Source organism: Suillus plorans, assembly GCF_016647745.1.
Source record: "Suillus plorans strain S12 chromosome Unknown HD556scaffold_96, whole genome shotgun sequence".
Taxonomy (NCBI): Eukaryota; Fungi; Basidiomycota; class Agaricomycetes; order Boletales; family Suillaceae; genus Suillus; species Suillus plorans.
In genome coordinates, this window is record NW_024537480.1 from 101967 (window position 1) to 124590 (window position 22624).

The 22624-nt window shown below is 46.8% G+C and overlaps 7 protein-coding genes across 7 annotated transcripts; 4 read left to right on the forward strand and 3 right to left on the reverse strand.

Annotated features, from left to right (window-relative positions):
* On the reverse strand, positions 1-1144 carry HD556DRAFT_1507591 (uncharacterized protein; the record flags this gene model as incomplete). Its single annotated transcript, XM_041309058.1, has 6 exons — positions 1-248; positions 302-363; positions 395-706; positions 769-789; positions 928-1080; positions 1123-1144. 6 exons carry the CDS (start codon positions 1142-1144, stop codon positions 144-146), a joined length of 675 nt encoding a protein of 224 aa, XP_041153675.1. The 3' UTR covers positions 1-143.
* Positions 1145-2243: 1099 nt separating this feature from the next.
* HD556DRAFT_1449950 (uncharacterized protein) lies at positions 2244-2696 on the forward strand (the record flags this gene model as incomplete). Its single annotated transcript, XM_041307684.1, has 1 exon — positions 2244-2696. The coding sequence occupies one exon, from the start codon at positions 2244-2246 to the stop codon at positions 2694-2696; it is 453 nt and encodes a 150-aa protein (XP_041153676.1).
* A 155-nt stretch (positions 2697-2851) lies between these two features.
* HD556DRAFT_1248561 (uncharacterized protein) lies at positions 2852-3034 on the forward strand (the record flags this gene model as incomplete). The annotated part of the gene is made up of 1 exon (XM_041298780.1): positions 2852-3034. The coding sequence occupies one exon, from the start codon at positions 2852-2854 to the stop codon at positions 3032-3034; it is 183 nt and encodes a 60-aa protein (XP_041153677.1).
* Positions 3035-7493: 4459 nt separating this feature from the next.
* Positions 7494-8344, reverse strand: HD556DRAFT_1313660 (uncharacterized protein; the record flags this gene model as incomplete). Its single annotated transcript, XM_041300835.1, has 5 exons — positions 7494-7697; positions 7722-7821; positions 7854-7979; positions 8028-8097; positions 8149-8344. 5 exons carry the CDS (start codon positions 8342-8344, stop codon positions 7494-7496), a joined length of 696 nt encoding a protein of 231 aa, XP_041153678.1.
* A 1352-nt stretch (positions 8345-9696) lies between these two features.
* Positions 9697-11125, forward strand: HD556DRAFT_1313661 (uncharacterized protein; the record flags this gene model as incomplete). Its single annotated transcript, XM_041300836.1, has 7 exons — positions 9697-9792; positions 9850-10011; positions 10068-10075; positions 10246-10343; positions 10370-10493; positions 10545-10788; positions 10811-11125. 7 exons carry the CDS (start codon positions 9697-9699, stop codon positions 11123-11125), a joined length of 1047 nt encoding a protein of 348 aa, XP_041153679.1.
* A 6884-nt stretch (positions 11126-18009) lies between these two features.
* HD556DRAFT_1507595 (uncharacterized protein) lies at positions 18010-19072 on the forward strand (the record flags this gene model as incomplete). Its single annotated transcript, XM_041309059.1, has 3 exons — positions 18010-18308; positions 18371-18731; positions 18752-19072. 3 exons carry the CDS (start codon positions 18010-18012, stop codon positions 19070-19072), a joined length of 981 nt encoding a protein of 326 aa, XP_041153680.1.
* Positions 19073-19140: 68 nt separating this feature from the next.
* HD556DRAFT_1434810 (uncharacterized protein) lies at positions 19141-22541 on the reverse strand (the record flags this gene model as incomplete). The annotated part of the gene is made up of 12 exons (XM_041305366.1): positions 19141-19448; positions 19512-19762; positions 19791-19863; positions 20060-20522; positions 20573-20669; positions 20717-20892; positions 20947-21023; positions 21081-21082; positions 21137-21365; positions 21531-21621; positions 21672-22183; positions 22235-22541. 12 exons carry the CDS (start codon positions 22539-22541, stop codon positions 19141-19143), a joined length of 2586 nt encoding a protein of 861 aa, XP_041153681.1.
* Positions 22542-22624: the final 83 nt, after the last annotated feature.

Here is a 22624-nt window from a genome sequence, read left to right on the forward strand (position 1 = left end):
TTTGCATAGGTAGATGACTGGGGACAGTCATGATTCAAAGTTCCCATGAGATGTAGGGATTCATTTCTGGCTGGGCTTGTAGAGACTGTTTTTACCTTACCTTATGTTGGCACTTTTGTAGCTTACATAAGCAAGTTATCTTTTCACCAGTTACCAGTAGGAGTCAGAGTCTTCAGTAGTTTTCTATCATATTTCCTCTTCTCTGAGCCTTGAGCCTGGTCCAGAAACCCTTTAGGGTCGAATAGCAGCTAGGTTCTGCAAGACCCAACATTGTTCAGACTCACTCTCTGAATTGTTGTACCTTCATCGGGCCCATATGCGCCTCCGGCAGATTCAGCGGGCTCCCTCCGCTATTCTGTATTTCTGGGGTGGGCCCGGATATCGTAGTTCACACCTTTATGTGGGCCCACTACTGTTGCTTTCATGTTACCATTGGGCCCATTCGAAGCCCAGAGCCTGATCCGGGCCCACCGTACTAGGGCGCCCACCGATAGCGGGCCTGCTCCCGTGCTGGAATGTTGTGGGCCTGACACACCATCGAGGTACCGCCCGGTGTGCCAGAAATTGGATTGACCCGGCGGGTAATGTACATTCGCCGGGCAATGCCGCCGATGAAGCGCATTTTTATGATCATCGCGCTGGATTTGCTCGCCATTTCCACTTTTCGACGAACACTTGCCGAAGTTCTGGCAATTCGTTCCTCGCTCTTAGTTGAAATAATTCAGCCGGCGGTGGTTGCGAGTTGCACGCGCCGGACGTCGGACGTACCGTCTGCTATACCGGCGGACACTTGCCAATGAGTTTGGAGTGCACACGCCGTCAGCAACAATGCTGATCACTCGGCCCGCCAGGTTTGCAATTTGCATCCGCCGGTATCTCTAATTTTTGTGCCGTCCTTGATGCCATCGGTGAATGTAATTTAGCTACATCTGAATTCCACGGGCCCACCCCACAGTCTCGACAGATGGCCATTCTGCTGTACTATAGGCCCATCCTTACATAAAATTCTCCTCCATCCAGACACCCAAGGGCCCACTCTAGAGTTACATATCACATAGGTAGGGAGCCCACAGCTATCCACTGGGCACACAGCATGCAAGGAGCCCACTCAGAGACATACACCTACAACATATGCTGGGCCCATGGTGGGTTGGCCCTGGTGTCATGGAAGAAATGTCAAGGTGGGCTAACCATGTTTATAGGGTTAGGTCACTGAAGGGGCTCGCTGTAGAGCTTGCACACTGTGCAGCGCTGTACAGCACTGTACAGCGCCAAGTAGTTTACTGATGTATATAGTAGCCTGGTTGCCTACATAGTACTACACCGCCTATGTAGCACTATATAGCTGCCACTATGACTATGATGATTTGGTATTTTTCCTGATGTGGAGCTAGCATGATTAACGTTAATAACTGTGAGGACAGAAAAGACTAAGAACTCGCACATCTCAGCAACTCGACCAGCGTGTTACATGTGCCATGCGGCTCAAATCAAGCTCAGGATAGCCAGAAAAGGAGCCGATGATTGTGTCCCATCATCCATCCATCAGCCTGCGGCAAGAAGTTGAATTAGAATCATGATGTAATGCGGGTTTGAGCAAGTCAGCGGGGTTAGGCAGAGCATGTTCCAGGCTGGAAGAGAAGGAAATGAAGCGATCATTACAAGTGTTGGTTGGCACAATGCGGCCTTCTTGGGTGCGAGGTGAGGTGCTTTGATGCAGCATAAATGCAAGCATATCTGAAAGGTCTAGGCAAACCTATTTCTTGTTGCATCGCTATTGGAATGAAGTAGCTACTCCACCTCAGGCAGTACTTTTCGGTGCCAATAAAGGGTCTTTCAGACCCGGTTTCTATGTTATGGGAAACCGGGCTGAAAGACCCCTCATCTGGGAGGATCCTCCATTTGTAAATATAGCTACAATCTAAAAATAGCAGCTGCCTTGTTGCCATCCTGTTCTGCACTGCTCCAGTGCAGCGTGTTCCTCTTGTGCACCCGGATCCTCCATTTGTAAATATAGCTACAATCTAAAAATATCAGCCTGCCTTGTTGCCCTCCTGCTTTGCACTGCTCCGGTGCAGCGTGCTCCTCCTGCGCATCCCATTGACAATCAAATACCTCGGGTTGCTCGGTGCCTCGTACTATTTACTTTGCCTTACATTTTGTCACAGAGCATCCGATGCCACCTCAATCCCTCATTACTTGGCTGTCTTTCTCAACTCTCCTGCTCCAGCCTCCAAGACATCATGGCCCCACACGCGGGTACCTGTGCTGCTCAACCGGGCATGTCATCTGGGCTTGGTACGCACTGTTCCAGCCCGCGGAAACTCAGAGACAAGCGAAAAACTCAGGTACTTGTTGAAGTGCCAGGTCAGAAGGCTAAACAGCGCCAGTTGCTCACAAAGATGGCCAGTTTACTTGCAGGTTCAGTGAAGCCTAAAGAAACTTCACCTGTCCTGGCAGAGATGGAAGCGGACACAGCAGTCCTCGAGGAAAATGCTAATGAGGCTTGGGAAGACATCCTTGAGCCTCACGACAATTGTTCTCCCCAACCTGCCTCACAATCCACAGCGAGTCGTCGTACCCAGCCTGATCTCACATCTACTCGCTTGTATGACAGCTGGAAAACACTTATTCCTACCCTGGTCGAGACCCAACTAGACTACACTGCAAGGACGCTAGGAGCGCCTCTCGAATGAACACCCAAAGTTTTGTCTTTGTGCAGCTCGCACACATGTGCACAAAAACGCACACCTATTACCTGTCTCTTTTTTGACTGTCAGTATTCGGTCGCATACATGGAATCTTGGACTTGAACAGCTAATTTCTTTTAGATTTCATCTCCATCGATATGATGAGCTGTAGATGTGCTAACTTAGCGCAAACACTTGTTTTCTACGGCTTATTCCCTACTGCTCCCTCCCAGCCCCGAATGGTCATATCAGTTGAGCTGCTCGCCTTCTATCGCTCTCTCTTTGAGCGTTCCTGTGATGCCGTCAATGCACTTGCATCAGCACTTAATACTCACTACATCTGACGAGGATACTGAATAACAAATGCAAAGGTATGTGTCAGTCGACTTTGTATGCTTGTTCAGCTACTCACATGAACCAGGGAGAAATTATTCAAGAACCTTTCCGGCGGAGTCTAGGTCACGTCATTCAATGGTTCGATGTCCTGCAGATAGAGGTCGAGCGCTGGTTAGAACTAGTCATACAGACTTGTCGTGATCGCGTGGAAGCTTTTCGGGCGACTCCCGCACATCCTCAACCATCCAGTACAGCAGGGTCTGAATCACCTGGAGCCAGAGAAGAGAAGGGACTGTGGGAGCACTGTGCTTCGATCCTCATCCAACATTGTCCAACTTGTTTCGCGGGTGTTAGATTTGGCCGAGACCTGGACAAAGGGGGTGACATCCATGTTGCTACTGACGGTAACTTCCACCACTGACACCGGCGTTCAGCAGGAGATTCACCACATTTTTACGACCCTTCTTATTTCCTCTCGAAGGTGCAGGTCGACGCTATCGGTCATCACATCAGTCGAAGTCGCAAGTCCCCGCCTAAGCTGCATATATCACATGTGCCAAATGAGGCGATTGATCTGTGTGAAAACTCCTACAAGGTAGCGGATGGCAAGAAGCAGAAGGCCGCCATGGATAGCTTCGATGACACAGGACTCATGGCGCTGATTTGCCGCCACGACATTCCCTTATTTTTTGCCAATATCGACAGTCCTGGCGAGCAACAAAAGTATTCAGTTGTGTTAATTGACCATCTCTTTTCATTATTGCCACGGAGTGCCACCGTCGTCACCCTCTATGATGTGGGATGTGTCTTATCATGGTCGTTAAATCAGGTCAGTCTCACTTCCTTCGCCTGTCGTAGTAAACTGACATTAATTAGTATGACATCTTGCCAAACTCTATCCTACAGCGCTTATGGTTTGCAACTACGGCCATGCATGCCTATGGTCATGAATGGGCTTGTCAGCTCGTTTATAACCCGTGGATGATCATTGGTCTAGGCCTGTCCGATGGAGAGGGGACGGAGAGACTCTGGTCGAGGTTCGTTCAATTGATAGGCATACAGCAGTCATCTTCTGTATGTACTTATGTTCTCTTTTGAATTATACTCACGTTCACACAACAGAGGCAACATCGTCTGTGGCTGATTGATCGACATGCTAGAGCCATTGGACTTGAGATGCATGCTGACCTTGGGGAATGGATCAGGCGCCGACTCAGGCGTGGCATGGAGGATCAAGGCACAGATGCCCGAAACATTCTCGAAGAGTGTGAAGTTCCTGTGAGTGATTTGCGAAAAGAATGGGCGATGCAGAAGGAGTCACAGCTTTCAATCCGTGCTCGTGTGTAATGTTCCTCATGATCATCGTGGCCCTCCTGATGTTCCGCAATAGATGCTCCGGCTCGTCTCAAGAAAGAGTTAGACACTGTCCTTGCTCTACAGGCAGACCTTGATGCTTCGGACAAAGCTCTACAGACAACAAGGGACACAATTGCAAAAGGCGAGATGTCAGAAGACACCCTTGATGCAATCGAAAGTCTCGAATGAGCACACGAGTGTCTTGTGTGCAAAGTAGAAGTGTTATATGCTTCGCTCAATGTTCAGGACAGGTTCCCGGAACTAGAAGGCTTGAACCTCAAGTTCATTCAAACCTTGCTATTAACGCGCGATCTCAAGATTAACATTCGCAAGCATGCCATTGGCAGCTTCTTCGAGTGGGATAAACTTGATCGTGCAGTAGGAGGATCACAGCAAGCTCTAGGTAAGGCACAATCTGATTTCGAGCAGCTCAACCTGATGTTTGCTACTAGGCACAAAACTCCACCAGCAGACTCGAAAAGCAATTGCCAAACGCCAACCGGCATTGATGGCTGCTCTACGTAAATCCAATGCCTATTGTGAACGACTGGAAGCCCTTTATGATCCGCACTGCGGCATTCCTCTTCCCACACCTCTCCCGACAAAACTAACCGACCTACACAATGATCAGAGTTTGATGGAAGACATATGGATTACACCTTCAAATGGGAAGGTTCCCCGCTGGTTGGATGATCAAGACGTTTGTGATGGCATTCGTGCAATGTTGAAGAGAGATAGATGTGTTGAAGAGCAGCAACGTCTTGGGATGGAGGTGGACAATCTCTGCAGATGGTTCGGCAACGAGCTCTCAGCACTAGAACTTGCCCTTTTGACACCAGGTTGTAAGTATCATACCTTCTGTTGTTCTTGTCTGATCTCACAGTGCATTTGCAGATGAATAATTCTTTGTCCCGCTTCGCCAGCAACAGGAGCACCTTCAGTACATCCAGACTCGTTGGACATCCTCACTTGCATCTGCGGCACGATTCGCATCTCGCACAACTGATGCTGTATCTTTGGCCTGCAAACTCTCGGGTGTCTCGGAGGAGCATCCGCTTCAATGGATCAACACATATGCTGTCTCATATGTTGTGCCTACCGAAGACGAAGAGCCTGGACCAGAAATATTTTCTGACACTGATCACACAGCTTTGCAACCTGAAGATGCTGCCCTTGTAGATATTCTGACTGCCGGAGTCCCTGGTGGTGAGGATGATGATATCGACATGATTGTGAATGATCCCGGAGCCGACCTTTGTTGGCGAATCCCTGAAGTAGCATGGTTTTTCTACTGTTCACACTATAGTCCATGCTTACGAGTCTTCTAGGACATCACATTCGACCGAACACCTCTACCAGAAGTGGGAATCATTATTCCAGGCACCGTCAAAGAACGAGTATCTGCACCTCGCTTTGGATGTCCTCGTCAAGTATTTGAGCCGAAGGATATCATGCTTCTTGCTTCTCGGACTGCACTACTCAATGACAGTTGCATTAATGGGTGTGCAGTGCTTCTTTACTTAGAGGCGGTGCAATTGTCTCCAATGGTTGAACAGTATGCCATCCTTTCAACCCACGACCTCCCATGCATCCGATACAATGCCCCTGATGATGTTCTATGGCGCAATATGTCTTGGACATCTTACTGGACGAAAGAGGTGTGGATTCTTCCCATCCATAGGCCTTCAGATGTCGGCCACTGGGTTCTATGTGTTGTACACCTTCGAAGCAAGGAACTCCATCTCTTTGACAGCTTCACTGAGCGGAAGCCATGGAAAAGTGACATCAAGGTTCGTGAGCTTCCTCTAATAGATTTTGGCATGACTAAATTCATCCAGGACATCATGAAATTGATTGCTCGTCTTCTGAGTATCGCTCGACAACATGATCATGTTTTTAATGTTAACATCGACTTCGATGGATGGCTCGCACGTCCTCTAGTGGTAAGTATGGTCACAACCTTGATGGTGCGAAACACGGCCTCAGCTTATATGTTTTAGACTGATGCACTTCAGACAAATGGCTTTGACTGTGGTGTCTGGATGCTTGCCGTGATTGCAGCGACACTGCATGGGTACCACTGCACGGCTCTCGGAGAGGGAGACATGCACACATTTTGATATTATCTCAGAACACTCGTGCTTCAAATTCCTGTACTCTAACTAGTTAATACTACTGTCCAATGCATACGGATTCGATCCCGTCGTCATTGCATGCACTTCGTTATGATAACGATAGATTCTTCGAGCACACCACTGTAGGAGGCACTGAGCCATCACGCAGTGTCTGTCGCAATCTTGCATACCATCAACATACTTGTGCAACATTGCCCACTGCTTCAAGAGTACATCAAGACCTTCCGTCAACTCGGCACAAAGATGCAGCGCTCCCCCTGAACTATGCCTCTTAGCATGCTCATAGACTTCCTCCTTCTCCATTCGAAATTGTCGACCATGGATCACCTGGACAAGGTTTTCTGTCCAGCGAGCTTCTGCTGGGGTGTCCAAAGGTCAAGGAGTGTGGTATGGTGGATCAACATCCAATTGCGCAAGATCTGATTCGTCAAGGTTGTCAGCACTTTGTGATGCTTGTTGAAACAGGTAGGTGTCTGGAAGATCTGCTCTTGCGAGGTTGATTAAATCGGATGGAAGGGACGACAGCTCAACATTGGGATCAAGAGTGAGGGACTTTGTTGAACCCTTTCGACTGTGGGCTTTGGCATATGTGCGCAAATTCCAAAATCGACGAGTGTCTCTACCTCTGTACGTGCAGTGTTAGTACTTAGATAAGAAGGCGCAAAGCAAGAGTTCTCTGGACCTATCGGATCGACTATACTTTGCTGTGTGTTGACGTGTTGCAGCAGTTTTATCAGTGAGAGTGAGGTGTTTTGCTCTCCGCCCCATAGGTAAAGAGGTAAAGAAGTCTAAAGCAATTGAAACAAATGAGTGGGCAACGTTCAAGAGTTGCTTTATTTGACCAGATACCATTCAAATTAAAAAATGTGTCAATACCATTAGAACCGGCATGTCATGGAGCATCTTAATATGTGCACTAGATGGTTTTTTGGGTACATTGGAGGTATTGGGACATGTTTTTTATGTGTGAACATCGTTATCCATACACTGATTGGCTGATCAGATTTGGCTGTACAGAACAGTCATCCTCAACGTGCTGCCGCAGTGCCTCGGGTGCAACGTGAACCTCACATAGTCCTGATACCCTCTTGTCCCTCTCCCGTCCCTTTGTGGGTTGTCCTATTGACTGTAACGGTGTTTTGACTTTTGACTTCTCTTCTTTTACACGGCTTACACTGGGCTGCATTCCAATCGATGGACTCACGCAGTAGCTATTTAGCTTCAAGCTGAGGTGAGATCCTGAGTCCTCGCACAGGCACTGAGGCAGGAACAGCCGCTTTAGATCATATGGCATTGATAGAACCCTACAGAACGACTAGACTAAGACGATGCCCACGGTTCCACCATCTCGATCCTGCCTTGATTGATTGCCTCCCTAACCAGTTGCTCCCCAAGTGCGACAGATTCAACTTCACGATAATTGGGATTTGCAATGCCCAGAACACAGTTCAAAGCATTCTCCCTAGTTGCATTGATAAATAAATGTGACAAACATTGAAATATTACATACCAGCCTGCCATGACGCCAATATGGGAACCACGAATGACATAGAAGAGTAACTGCCTGGTTTTCACTTGCGCTAAAATAGTGTTAGTGATAAGGCAAAATCAAAGTATTATTGTTGACACACCTAGTATATTGTAATAGACGCCCTTGTAGCAATGAAGAAGGCATTCATCTGCCAGCGATCGGACTACATCATGGAAATTTGAGCTGCCTGCATGGATGGTGGCGAGCTCTGGTGACGCCGTGGAGACTGCATGATTGACGTCGATGGACGTCAAAGGGTACACGCATTCGATTATGAATGGTATCTCGAATGGCATGGTCGTTAGTGTAGGAATGAAGAGGGAAAGTGTGCTACATACACGTTTCCTCTATACCTCTATATACACCTACAAGCGATGCATCTGTGAGATTGTAAGATTCAGACAACACGAGGAAAAGGGAAAGACTCCACTTAAACGAAACATCGCGCCAGCCAGAAACTCGAAAATCGCGTAGTTGACTTGCTAAAAAAAAGGGGGTGTTACGCACTCAAATAGGTCTGTTATGCAGAGCCCTAAGAGGGGCATCGTCCGCTGATGTTTGTGACGTAACTGGAAGGGTCCGGTGTAGCGATTGAGACTGGCGACAACAAGTCGGCAGATATCAGAGACGCGCGTGTCATGTGAATTCTAAGACGGATGTCTTCGAAGTTACTGACATTCTCAAAGTAAGGACAGTCTTGTCCGAACGATGAGTAGTCGATCGAGGTAGACTTAGGCGTGATGAGCACCTAAGAAAAGATACTAGAGACTGAAGCTTAGGGGGCTTCAGAGGGAAGTATGTTCCAGGGAAGATTGAGTAGATTCAAGTTAGGGAATCTAGTACAAGGTGACCGACTACTTATACTAAGTGGAAAGGGTTAAGGGCAAGGCTACCGTACTGTAGGTAAGGGCAAAGGGGAAACGGAAAGGGTATAGGTACGCTGGCAGCAGAGCCTGATTAGTGATGTGAGGTCGAATGTGGAATGAGACCGAGAAATATTGGAACGAGCCAACGGTAAGTGATACAATGCGCAGCACGCATGAGTCAGAGGAAAGATAAGGAAAGCCACATTGGTGGCACGAGTCAGAGCGAGTCATAGCCCAAAGGCATGTGCGCACGTTGGTGCGATAGGAGGAAGGTGAGGGATGGGAACGGTCCCGAGGATCCGGTCAACAGATAGTCGGTAGAGAAGTACGAGCCGGAGGTATGTGAGGGCGAGGATGAAGGGGAAAAATGATAGGGGGGCCATGTAGCCGATGTTACTTGTAACAGGGGGTACCATGCTGCCAGGCCTGAAGAACTGAAACTTGCATGAAAACGTGTATCTGACTTACTAAAAAAAGGGGGCATTGTGCTGGCCAGCAAGCCCGAAGAACTGAAACTTGCATTTGACTTGCTGGAAGTGGGAGGATTGGAGTCAAGTGGCTATGGTGGATCTTTAGTGACGGTTCGATTTGGCGTGCATTTTTCACAGTCTGCTATATTTATCGTTGTATATCTTATATTTATTATTGTACCAAGGTCATCATAAGATTATATATTGTAGATATTCTAATAGTAGCATGTCACAGGTGCGATAACACTCGGCAACTCCTCTCGAACAAGCTTGCCAGATTTCACAGTCCAACATTTATCATTTTGTTTCGCCATGCCGGTCTTCTGTGATGTTGAATGGACTATCGATGAGGGCAAAAGCTGGGCTGTAATAGGGACATGCTCGAAGCAAAAGACAGCCCTTTTGCAGGTCCGTCATGCTGATATTGCGAAGCATTTGCATTGACATTGCTGTAGATGCTCCTAGGTCACCTACGTTCCTTACCCGGTGGTCTGTGTTCTTTCCTCTCAGACTCTCCTTGCAACCCACACCTTGTGGCTCTTGTATCGTTCGTGCATCGGCCCCACGCAGCAGGTGGTACCTTCTATGACTACACTTCTCGATATCGCGCAGTTAGAGAAGAAGACTGTACCATAGGGAAAGTATGTTCTGAGAATATGACTTTCTGGACATTCAGCCAAAAGGTGGAAAGGTGAGTTGACGAAGTAAAGAAGGGCATATTTGAGGACCTAACTTTGAGACTATCTGCACGAGTGCTTCCTTCATCAATCGAAGACTTGTTGTTTGGATCCAAATAGTGTAAGGGCCTATTTAAATGCTTCGTTGTTGCTCCTCTCCTCACGATACGACATTACCTGATAGTCACCCCATTTTTTCACTATGGTACACCCAACAATATACAAAACTCATCAAGCTAGAGTACAAGCTACAAGAGAAGAGCGACGTCGCCATTATCAAAAGTAAGTGATGAAGTGATGGTATCTAGGAATCGAGTTGACCAAAAGACTCCCCAGGTGTCGAGAGGTTATCCTAGCCAAGCAGCGTCAGTTGCACAAAGAAAAAAAATCCTGTCAAGACAATGAACCTTCGGACGATGAAGACGAACCAATGTGCGTACTGCATGAACTTACTCATATCAAATGATCTGACATTTGCGTCAGGGAAACCTTACAAGATTGCATTGCCGCAGTTAAATATGCCAAAGATGACTTCATGACCTATGTGAAGGCTCCACGAAGATTCTTCGACCTCCTTGTGGACGAGTACTCCAAAACAATGCCTGACCCCGAGGTATGCCCTACTGGGAATGGAGACAAGTCTGTATTTGAACGCGCCATCACAAGCTTGGAAGACTTTCTCGACCAAGCTAACCGCGGACTTGATGGTATCCTTCAGATGTGTGGTGTGAGTGACGGGCTTTCATGAGGCTTGCGAGGATGAAACGGAGGCTCCTGTAGGTCATATTACTTTGGTGAAGATGAGAGAGAGGCTCGAGAGGCTCACAGTTCACAACTGCAGGCTGCAAACTGACAAGCTCATCAACTTCTTGTTCTTCGTCCTCAGCAGCACTCATAACGGCGATATGTGGGATGAGCTGGCTGCGACTGGGTCCAATGGGGGGATGTGGCCGAGTCGGACGACTGGGTCCAATGGGGGGATGTTGCCGAGTCGGACGACTGGGTCCAATGGTGGGATGTTGCCGCATCCCTTACCTTCACCAAGACCTAGCGCCAGGTCATGATGGACGTGGCATGCATGAAGGTTGGCAGCCTCAGTATGGGTCTACGGCATATTAGGCTGCAGAGAATGTACACACACCCCATTCTAGTCCTAGGATGAGCCCTCTGCCTTCTCTGATGGAGTATTCCTCTTCTCCGGCCCAGTCTGAAGGTAACTAGATGTCGCTTTCTTACTTCTTGCGTGCATCCGAGTCCTCCTGGGGTCCATTTTGTCACAGTCTGTCCATAATTGAGCCTCGTCTTCTTGCCCTTGATAGCCTGCATGTTTGTGATATTGTTTATGTCCATATGTCACTCATTCTTGCTTTCGTTCTTACTTTTGAATGGTAGTACATGGTCGCGTTCAATGATAGACTATGCATGTACTTTCATATTCTGATGAATCACAAGTCCTACCAGTTGAACAAAATGAAGTCTTGGAGGTTCGCACAGCGAGAACTTTGGTAGAACAAGAGGCATTCGAGGTTCGAGAACACTCAGAAAGACCCTCTGAAAAATTAAAAGGCTTGCCGAATAAGATGTATGCGAGGCTCACAAGCTACCTGACATAACACGCTCGTTGAACGAAATGCATTTGAGGCTCACAATGTACCTGACATGAGCATCGATAACACTTGAAAAAGATTGATTCAAAGCTAATCATTTTCAAAGCTAGTAATAAACAAAGCTATTTAGAACCCTCAATTGAATCTTTTCCCCAAGCTCAGAGAGGGTACTAGTGGATGCATAGCGCGCTGTGTGACATGCATGGCAGTGAGCCAAAGGCAATGAACAGCGCTGTATGACGAGAGAGGTGAGGGGGAATGTAAGGAGCGAGAGCATTTGACAGTGCTGTATGATGACGAGGAAGGTAGTGAACACACCTTAGATCGTCCAGAGCCCCCACCATAGCCTCCAAGCAAACCCGATGAGGGAGCGAGAGCATTTGACAGCACTGTATGGCATGAGAGGTGAGGTTAGGAGGAAGGTAGCGAATACACCTTAGAACCTCCGGAGCTCCTGCCAGAACTTCCGAGCGAACCTACTAACATACACAGTGGCGGAGCGAGAGCATTGTATGATGAGAGGCAATGAGGAAGTACAGCACTACAAGGAGGAATGTAAAATGTACTTAGAACCTCCAGAGCCCCTGCCTGAACCTCCGAGCAAACCTGAGAAAATTATCCTCCGGAGGGCAGGATCCTATTGTAGAATTGAGGGAGAACCCTCCAAGGGATGATAGGCTTTCAGCCTAGTTTCCCATAACAAAGAAACCAAGCTGATAGACTGTGTGAACCTCTTTAAAGTGGTGCCAAGGGTGAGCTACTCACCTATGCTTGCACCAAGTGGTAAGCTGAAATTATGTAAAACGTCTAGCAATTAACATGGTCCTTGATGCTAGATATTGAAATACAATGATGATCAGTGCAAGTGCCCAGACAGCCTATAGCTCATTAGTCTGAAATGCATTTTCATCCATGGAGAAGGAAAATGAATGAATCGTGCGGACTCAAGCACTCATGGCTATATGCAATAATTTGAATTGCAATGACCAATAAGGCAACTTGTGGGTGCCGGTGACCGGTGATATCGATGACGGAAAGTTGTCTTTGAAAGAAGCACTATAGCCTAGAATAGATGCCGGGTTAGATAAGGCATCAACTGTCAGAAATGATGACACAAATGAGGGAAACAGGGAAGCCATTAGAGTGACTGATATAGTTTCTGAATGGACTCGTCACTGATGGCCCTCCTCCACGCTGTCTACTTTTGATGGTGCCTGTGAGTCAAGCCCTTTCTGCCAAATGACTAAGGATGTGCTTAAGAGTGGAGTGGAACGAGCCAGATGCACGCCCACCCCATATCATCCACTTGGGCAGCAAAGGAGTTATAACGAATCATGAGGGAAGGGTGGAAGTAGCCACTATATCACTGATTGGCACCTGTTCAATGCAAGCATGATGGTTTTAAAAAGGACTCACGGGGTGATTATATGCCTGTCCTGAATGAATGGACGTGGCAAGGAGAGGTGTTGAATAGGCAGTAGAGAAGAGCTCGGGGGCTTCAAGTCGGAAGGAGATGATCAAGCGCGCCTGGAAAGTATCAGTAAGGTGCCAATCACGATATTCTGACGTATGTACTTTGACCAAATTGCTGACTCTATCATGTGCCCAAGCAAATAAAAGAAGCGACTGGAGTGCATCAGGAAAATATCGAGTTCCTTTTTGTCCCTTAACTTCCTTAAAAAATTGACTAAGGAGAATAAGGAGAATAAGGACTATTAAGGAATGATTTCGTACTTAATTATACTTATTCTAAGGCACATGGTGGCTGCAAGTCAGCCTAAGGAGAATTAAGGAGAATTAAGGAGATTACTTGTGTGCCTGAACTTTTTTGAACACACCACTTTCTAGTATTTTGCTTATAACTCACTAGGATCTTAACCAAAAAATGTCATGAGACTATGGATAGACTACCCTTGACAAGGGTTACAACTTTGATTTTCTTCGAAAAAGTTCACATGGTCTACCATCGTCACTTATCAAAATCCTAATGGTAGACTTGTATTTTATTCTAAGTCCAATGGATATGGTATATATATCAATTGCTGCCTACATATGTACAAGGTATTGTAGTCTACCGGTAAAGCTGCTTGACAGTCTGAGAATTGATCATGTGATCTCAGCTGGGTCAGCTGGATCATTGAGAGTTCAAACCAGCTCTGTGGTAGAAAGTAAAGTGCTCTTTTTGACATCACTTTGACTGCCTTAATTTCCTTATTCTAAGGAAGATTCCTTAATTTAAGGAGGGACCTACTTATTCTCCTTATTTTAAGTGTGAAAAAACTGCCTTAATATTCCTTATTATGTGAATTAAGGCATATAAGGACAAATAAGGAGCAAATAAGGAACTCAATGTTTTCCTGATGTGAGCCACATATCCTAGACGAAAGCCCATACAGTGTATGTCACTCAAAAGCGGCAACTACCGACATCAAAACTTGTAATTCTATCTACACCTTCAGAAATACCTTGTTCGTCTCAACAACCTAACAAATGTGCTATGTTAGAGTAGTATAGTAAGTCTATCAGAATACTTTTTCAAAAAACTTAAGTTTCAAAATTTTCGCTAGCCAAAAGTGAATTTCGAGCGGAACGTGTCGGAGTTTCCTATTTGGGTATGCGGCATCTGACAGCCGACTCCGCAATTAGTCGACGAGAACACCCAAGTTCATCATCAATGTAGGACCGCACCGACGATGCGACTTGTATTTCTTCACGGCAAATTCAGCTTGACGCGCATTAAGACCTTTCCTGGGATACTGTGAGAAGGAACTATGAAGCTGGTTGAGTTACACACCTGTAAGCATCCATATATCTCCAAGATTTTCGATAAAAGGCATGTATTGTCTTGATGGGGCATGCATCAAGAAGCTCTGGTACAATGCGCTTTGCGGTGAGGAATGTTCCATCAGCCGCACTGCGGAAACCTGCAAGAATTTCGTCACATCACAATGAGTCAGCGCTGACAATGCGGCCACACACGAGTTTTAACCCATCCCCAGTACATTTCAATGGGATTCAGCTCACAGTGAAACTTTGGAAGAAACCAACACTTGTGTCCAGCTGCTTCGATGATGAGCTGTATGTATGGTTTTTCGGCTTTAAAATCTTGCTGATTTGCGAGCATTTTCTGCATGCAACAGTTGACACCCAGAGATTCACGCGCTATGTGCGCATGCAACTCGTCAGGCTCGTCTCCACCCTGCGCTGCTGCCAGTGCCTCACGACGAAGTGTTTCCTGTGCTTCTCGTGACAATTTGCATGTCTGACACTCTCCAACAGCTTTCCCTTTGTTTGCTGCTTTCAGGACTGAAATTAGTCCACGCTCCTCGAGTACACGCTGCATTCCCTTCGGCTGTCCACGAAATTTGTAATCCGGGTGATCGTGAGGGAGCTCGCATGGAAAATTCATTTTTTGGAGCTTTCCACGAAGTTCTGGATGTGGATTGTCCATTGGAATGTAAGTGTCGTGTATGGCCCTCTGTTTGCCGCCTGGCTTGACATTCATTTCCTTTGCATTCAGTGCGTCCTTTGCGAATGCTCCGTGCGCGGATGATTGATCAAAAACAAACTCGGCGACTGCGTTCGGATAGATGCGCTCGAAAATCAAGATTGTATTTCGAATCTTGATGTATTGTAAGTATATTCTCCAATTTTGTCCAGGATAATTCACGACACACTTGTTTCATCAGATTATCATTTGTCCAGAACCCATCATGATTTTTTCCAGGGTAAATAATCTCGCAAGAATCTGTGCAACTCAGCCGCTGACCATCCGGCAGTGTGGCGTTTCGATGCAGCTGTTCCTCAGATAGTGTCAGTCTTCCTGTCTGCTCAACGATAAAATCGGAGACATGGATTGCACGCCCTTGGCCCTTCTTTCGAAGTGGCATCTTCCCCTTGGTAACATATACCCGTCGCCGAAGTTTGTTAGCACGGAAAATTGACTCGTCATGCATAACAGGTACATGTAGTTTCTCTCCAGGCCCGAGAGTTGGTTCCACTGGTTCGAGGTCCTCATCCCGGTAGGTACGACGAAACCTTTGCTCATATCAGTGAAGATGCTGACATTTGAATAACAGGCTTTATACCTTTCGTTCGCAGCAAACTGTTCTAAAAATTGTTTTCGGTAAGCAACAACATCCTCACGCTCATGACCATCAACGTAGACACCCTTCTTGACCTCTTTCAGCTCATATCCGAGTTTCGCGAGCCAACGCCATGCTGAACCCTCAGGTATCTTTTGGCCATTGAGGTTGAGACCGAGTGATGGGATTATCACCGTGTTTACTTGTCTCATTAAGAGCAGTGGTGTTATCTATCGTCCGTATCAGAAAAACTAACCATTGACAGTATCCATGAATTGGCTGACTCACCTCGCCATCAGCAAGGACAGTCAAGTAGCGACGCACAGCTTGTGCGATGCGCTCGTTATTGAGCAGTGATGGGTGTCCGTGGTGCTTGCCAGCACGCACTGGAGGTAGTGTATGAAAACGGGCAACATATTTGTACAGTGTGCGTATCTTTCGTGCCATGTATGGACCCTTGCCAATGGAGACTGCAACAGTGTGACTCGATTTCATCATGGGTGCTTTAATGTGTGGATTCCGCTTGTATTTGTCCCACAACTCGATGAACTGTTTGAGAGCATGCAGATGCACTAATGAGGTGAATGATTTAAATTTCTTCGCTTCGATGATCAGTTTCTTGACAGTATCGATGACAGGAGTTGGCTCTGTAAAGTCATGATTGTCATCGTCGTCTGCTGTCATGTCCAAGAAAGGATGCGCAGCTTCTTGTTGAATTTCGAAGGTAGGAACCTCGTCGATAGACTCGGAGGTGATGTCGATGTCTGATGTACTGGCTGGTGATGGTTCAGAGGGTGATCTGGACTCATTTTGAGGGTCGTTTGCAGTATCTCTTGCTGGAGGCTTCGGGGCCCAGAAAGAGGTGATTGTCATATTGTTTTTTGCACCCTCTCTCATTTTTCTCTTTCGAAGATAGGTAGATGTTCGTGCTGTGCCACTGTATGTTGGCATCGAGCGTTTGGGCAGTTTCACTGGCTTCGTGTCCCCTGAAAACACATCCTGATCAAATTTTCGATGTATATCAGTGCACTGATTGATATTACTCACTGAACTCATAATGTTCGCCCAGAATTTTTGAGCAGATACTGCTGCCCTCCGTGCACACCCCTCTGCATAATCCACTGTCTCTTCAGCCTCGACCACAATCTCCATAGCTGCTTCATCATCCGACTCGCTTTCATTATCTGATACCTCTCCTATATTGCCGTCTATGAGACTGAATGACAATGCTCCATTAAAGTCGGACTTGGAGTCTGCTTCACTTTCGGCATCTGAGACAGGCACATAATCTGGGTCCAGAAAGACTTCAAAAACATCTTCTATCAGCCCATTGTCAAAGCACCTCGATGATGAAGCATACTGCTGCTTCGCTTGCTTCTGTCTTTTGGTAGGAGGAGGCATTCGACAGCAAAAGTGAACAATTACGTAATCAGGCAAAATTTCGGAAATTTAGATTTACGCTCCTTTTGTCTAAGTTTCCTATCAAAATTTCAATCTAAGCACATATGGATCAAAATTGCGGCCTGGGGAGAGTTGCTGTCCCTTAGTGACATACACTGTAGAAATGCTTACCTTCAGCATTGAAATACCTAGTTTGGTCAATAGACGGGTGCATCGTTCTCGGGTGGGGTCGGGGTAAAGTCCAGGTCTAAATGCAAATCAATAATTAAACAAGTCTATTAATGCTTGAAGCTTGAGGACGGTGGACACATAAGCGCTGCCGTATCAATGGCGAGCCTAGCATATATGTCGTCGAGAGTAGTGGAATGGGGTAAACAACTTACAGCTGGCTAAAACCTGATGCCCTAAATAAGCCACCTCCTCAACATATGCCAATGTCAATTGTTTGGGGGTGCAGAATCTGCATCAGGAAAACATTGAGTTCCTTTTCGGTCCTTAGCGTACTTAAAGTTACTTAAAAATAGTCTTAAGGCAGGTAAGGAGAATAAGGAACTAGTGAGTTCCTTAGCGAAATGTATTCTAAGGAGTGAAGTCGTTACAAGGCGGTTAAGGCATCAAAGGTAGATTTATTTGCAAAAGTAAAATAAAGCACCTGCTGAGCGCCAAAAAAAATATACAATGTTGTTATTTACGTTAGCGTTTTCTCGAACAAGCACTGATAGACGCGCGACAAACAACGACTCGCATCCACTCATCAACCGCGAAAATCTACAAAATCTAAGAAAAAAAATCAATTGTAAGTTTTAATTTATAATCATCGCGTCAATTGTTGCTTACCAGGTGCTAGTGAACCGCATGGCTCCAAAATCTCGCGTGCAAGTGCAACAGAAGACGCGCAAGTGGGGAGATGTGACTGTCCGGGTGGAGGCCGCAATCAGAGCTGAGGCGAGGGCAGAAGAAGCGGAGGCGAGGGCAGACGAAAGGATGGCGAGGGCAGACGAAAGGATGGCGAGAGCAGATGAAATGAAGGCGAGAGAAGATGAAATGAAGGCGAGAGAGGGAGCGGGAGTGGGAGTGGGATTACTGGGCTTCTTGAAGAGGGCAAAGAGCCGCTTTTGCAGGAATCGAAAGGGAGCGCGCGGCTCAAGCGTAGAGTGACTGTTGACTCGAAATTAGTACTGTCAGTTTGGTACAAGTGTATAATACAAACCTTCAGATCCATATCGTCCGTGCCAAAGAGTGCCTCGAAGAATGACTCTATGAAGACGGAGTCCTACCAGATCTCCACGGCTGCCGTCACGGTATGCAAGCAGACTCTCTTCAGCAACGTCAGGCTCGAGGTAGACAGTGAGGGAAGGTGTTTTGATTTTGGTAGCAACATTGATGATCTCCTTCAGACGTGGGACACCGAGTGTCACATTCTTACTGGAGACACCAGCATAATGGAACATATTGAGTGTCATCTGCATAGCTGGTTCACTGATCGATTGAGTGGCAAGCGTGCCACACACTTCTTCCAGGTTCACCAGCGACTGGTTGAACTTGGCCTCCACTTCGCCAAGTCAAATGCCTCCCTGGTAAGATGGCACTGTTCGAGTACGCGGTGAGTGGAGATGATGGCCCGTGGGGGAGGGAGGAGAACAATATACCTGGTAAGATGGCACTGTTCGAGTACACGGTGAGTGGAGATGATGGCCTGTGGGGGAGGGAGGAGAACGATATACCTGGTAAGATGGTACTGTTCGAGTATGCAGCGAGTGGAGATGATGGCCCATGGGGGAGGGAGGAGAACAATATACCTGGTAAGATGGTACTGTTCGAGTACGCAGCGAGTGGAGATGATGACCCGTGGGGGAGGGAGGAGAACGATATGCCGATATTGTCCTGGTCTTGGAGCCTGCTGTACTCAATACGCTGAGCCTCGGATCTATAGGGTATTTGGTTAGCGAAAGGACGACAAAAGGAGAGGGAAAGACATACCACAAATCATGCTATTTCAAAAGCGTGGTGATCTGCGTATCTGTTGACGTAGTACGAGTCGAACATGTCATATGAGTTGTGTGGACTTATTTTTGGGATAAAGTCCGGGCCATAGACTGGAATGAGATGGGCAGCGCGAAAGATACAATTGATGTGAATAATTGAGACGTCTGGGACGTCGTCACCAGTTGTCGCCGGTGTGACAACATACATGCCTGTGTCGGGATCGTGTTCTTTGCGGACATAAGAGTACCAATGAACTATGGCGCAGGGATAGTATGATATCCGATAGTTAAATGAGAAAAAGCAAAGAACTCACGCAACTGCGAGTCCATTCATGGGAGAGTCGAAGTCAACACCCATGTTGACGAAGATACAGTCATGCCTCAGTTCGCCAACGCGCCATGATGGTGTTGCCTGGATGTGCTCGCGACGCATACCTCCCGTACCACTCAGATCACTGGGTGCATGGAACGAGGCTGCAGCAGAATTAAAGATGGTAAGGTTCCCTAGGAATACTTGCGCTGTTGCCGGATCAAACTCAGGAGGGTTGGGATCTTTTGAATAGTGTTGATTATGTATGAATTCTTGAATCATAAATGGGAGGCGTGGAAGGTCGAGTTCGAGGCTGAGTGCATGAACATTTCATACACAACCTATTCATTGTCAGAAAGGGTCCAGGAGCAAATCGATTAACATATGGGGAGTTAATGCAAGCCCAACATGGGACTCCACAGCCGGTCCATCAATAATCTCACCAGCATCCACTTCAACAGAATGATTTTGAGGCTCGTGGATATGCAGATGCCCAGGATGGCCTTCTTGCGCCATATCAGCCACCGATTCTAAGTTGTTGTCTGCAGGAATATTCTGACCTATTGGGGGTATAAGAAGGGCTAAATCATCAGAGAGAAAGATCACGTACATCTCTGGAGTTCTCCCAAAGCATTGGACAGACAAGAGCCATGAAGCATACCACATGCCTCAAAATCTACATGAGCAGCTGCAAGTTTGTCGAGGTGTTGATTTGTTAGTAGCATTTGTCCGAGTGCGTCAAACCTGCTAGATCGACGCCAAGGTTCTTTAACTGCCTTGATGTGCTTGGACTCGGTAATTGAAGAGCAAAGGCCGTTGGGTGCGCCGAAAAGTCGAATCAGTAATATGTAGTGGCACAGGGAGTGTTGACGTGGAAGGGAGAATGTTGAGACCACACCGGTTGTCTTGAAGATCCCCCGATATTGGTGAAAGCGGTCGAGGGCATCTTGTAGTTTTACGAGGTCATCTTCAGTGAGAGCCTCACGCCTCACAGTGTAGCAAAATTCTAAAAATGCACTGAATGTGCGCACCACATCTTGAGGAACGTGACCTTCAATTGCAGCTAGATAGACCTAAATATGAGTCAGCTCGCATGTCATTTGGAACGGAATACACAGCATACCTTCATCAATGCCTTTGAGTCGTCACCTGTCCACTGCCAAAAACCTCGCCCATCAGGAAAGCGTCGCAATCCAGCAAATGGGGCAACTGCTGCTATCCTGTATGTTATTAGTACTTATCAGCAAAACATCATAGATTTGCATACCTGCGGTCAATGTCATCCATTATCTCAGCTGCACGACAGGTACCGTGTGTGATCAGTAAATACTCTCCCACCCAATCAACCAGATGATCCTTGAAAGTTCCCTTGATTATTTGATGCAAGATGTCCGGAGATAGGAGCTCGTGGACGTCCGCTCGAGGAAAGTCATTTGTAAATGGCTAGAAAAGCAAAAAGGTGAGATTGGACCTAGCGAGTTTCAGCGAGCAACTTACAACGAGATCGGCAATGATGCCATACTCATCCCAAGCCTGTTTGTATGTGAGTTGTTTGATGAGCAACTCGGTATGTGCTTCGCATCAATGGAGACACGGTTGAGAGCCGTCAAGGTCCTTCCTATGTCCTAGACAGCTATTTTGATAATAAATAAGTCATTAAAAGGCAAAACAAAGTTTGATGACGCACCGTGGACACCAGTTCTGCACGACGCCAGAGAGAAGTATCTGTTCTGGATAGTCCGCAATGTAAGGGCCCAAGCCGTACACCGTGCGTCGATAGTGGCCATCCAGAAAGCGTGTGACATCGAAATTTTCCATGAAAGGTTTCACAGACTCGAAAATCTTTGCAAGGGAGCGCTGGAACAGCTGCTGTCGAAAATTTCTGTATTTGATGTCGTCATTATGTTCCTTCGTAGCTATACAAATGAAGGTTATGATACAGTGATGCATTGAGAATAACAAGTACTTACATTTCGGTATCACAAGAAATCCAATGAGGACAACACCATTGCGATGTGCCCGTCATATGCTATTGTGAAGGTTCCCAATTGAGAGATAGAGTGGGTGGTATTCGGTCTGACCAGTAGCGACAGAAACAACAGTCTTATCACTGCCAATAATCAATGGTACAAATGTCGAACCACAATTCTCCTCATTTCGAGCGATATCATCCTTGAGATGATTGTTAGTATGCCAAAAATGTAAATATGAAAAAGGCGTACTGCCTGTTTCCACGCCCAGTCACCAGACATAAAGTTCTTCCAATATTGTTTGTCCTCGGTAGTGTAATCGCGGTAGGGTGAATACTCGATTCCTCCATCGAAAGCACAGTTTGCCAAAATGCTGCGCGTCATTTCCAATGGATCTCTATACCACACATCATATTGTCCATCCATCCACGGCGGTATGTCTTGTTCGGGTTTGGCTCCGTTGTAGCACAACGTAAAGCTCTTCCAAGGGGTATCGCCGAGTGGTGTTGCATCGATTGTAGCGTACATGTCCCTATGGTTTGCAAATGGGGGGGCGTCATTGTGCTTAATGAGAGTCGCGGCCCACAAGTCGAGAAGTGTATCAATCTGCTTTGCAGACATTTGATTGCGCGTGAATAAGAATTCCGCCATCTCAAATTCAGCACGATTGTCATAAGGCGTCCAATCGGTTGGGAGGGCATCCGTATGAGGTGGTGGGGGTGCATCCTGGTCAATAAATGCCCCATTAGCATCGCATTTGAGTCCTAAGACAAAAATTCAGTAACAGTAAGATGAACTCCTTAAAAAACGCCCACCTGTGAGGTGTGGATGGAAAGTATGGAATAAGCGCCCCATATCCACCCAAGTACCTTCCTCCGGTACAAAATCTTGGTCGCCCACTGGGTCTTGATAGAAATTCTCATTGATAACACCTGCTGGAGTGGGAGAACGACTCCGTGGAGGTATGAATCCAGGACCTGCGAGCAGAGCTGTGCGATTGAGATTTTGTATTTGTGGGGTGCTGTGTCTTGCATGTGTGTGCTGAGTGAGGCCAGACTTGTTTTTGAAGACCCGATTGCAGTTTGGAAACCGACAAACGAGCCTGGTGACAGCTGGGGCCATGTTGGACAGTAGCGAGATGGATACCAGGTAGCAGAATACGTAGAATGGAGACTAGACTAATACTAAGTGTGTGAATTAGAAAT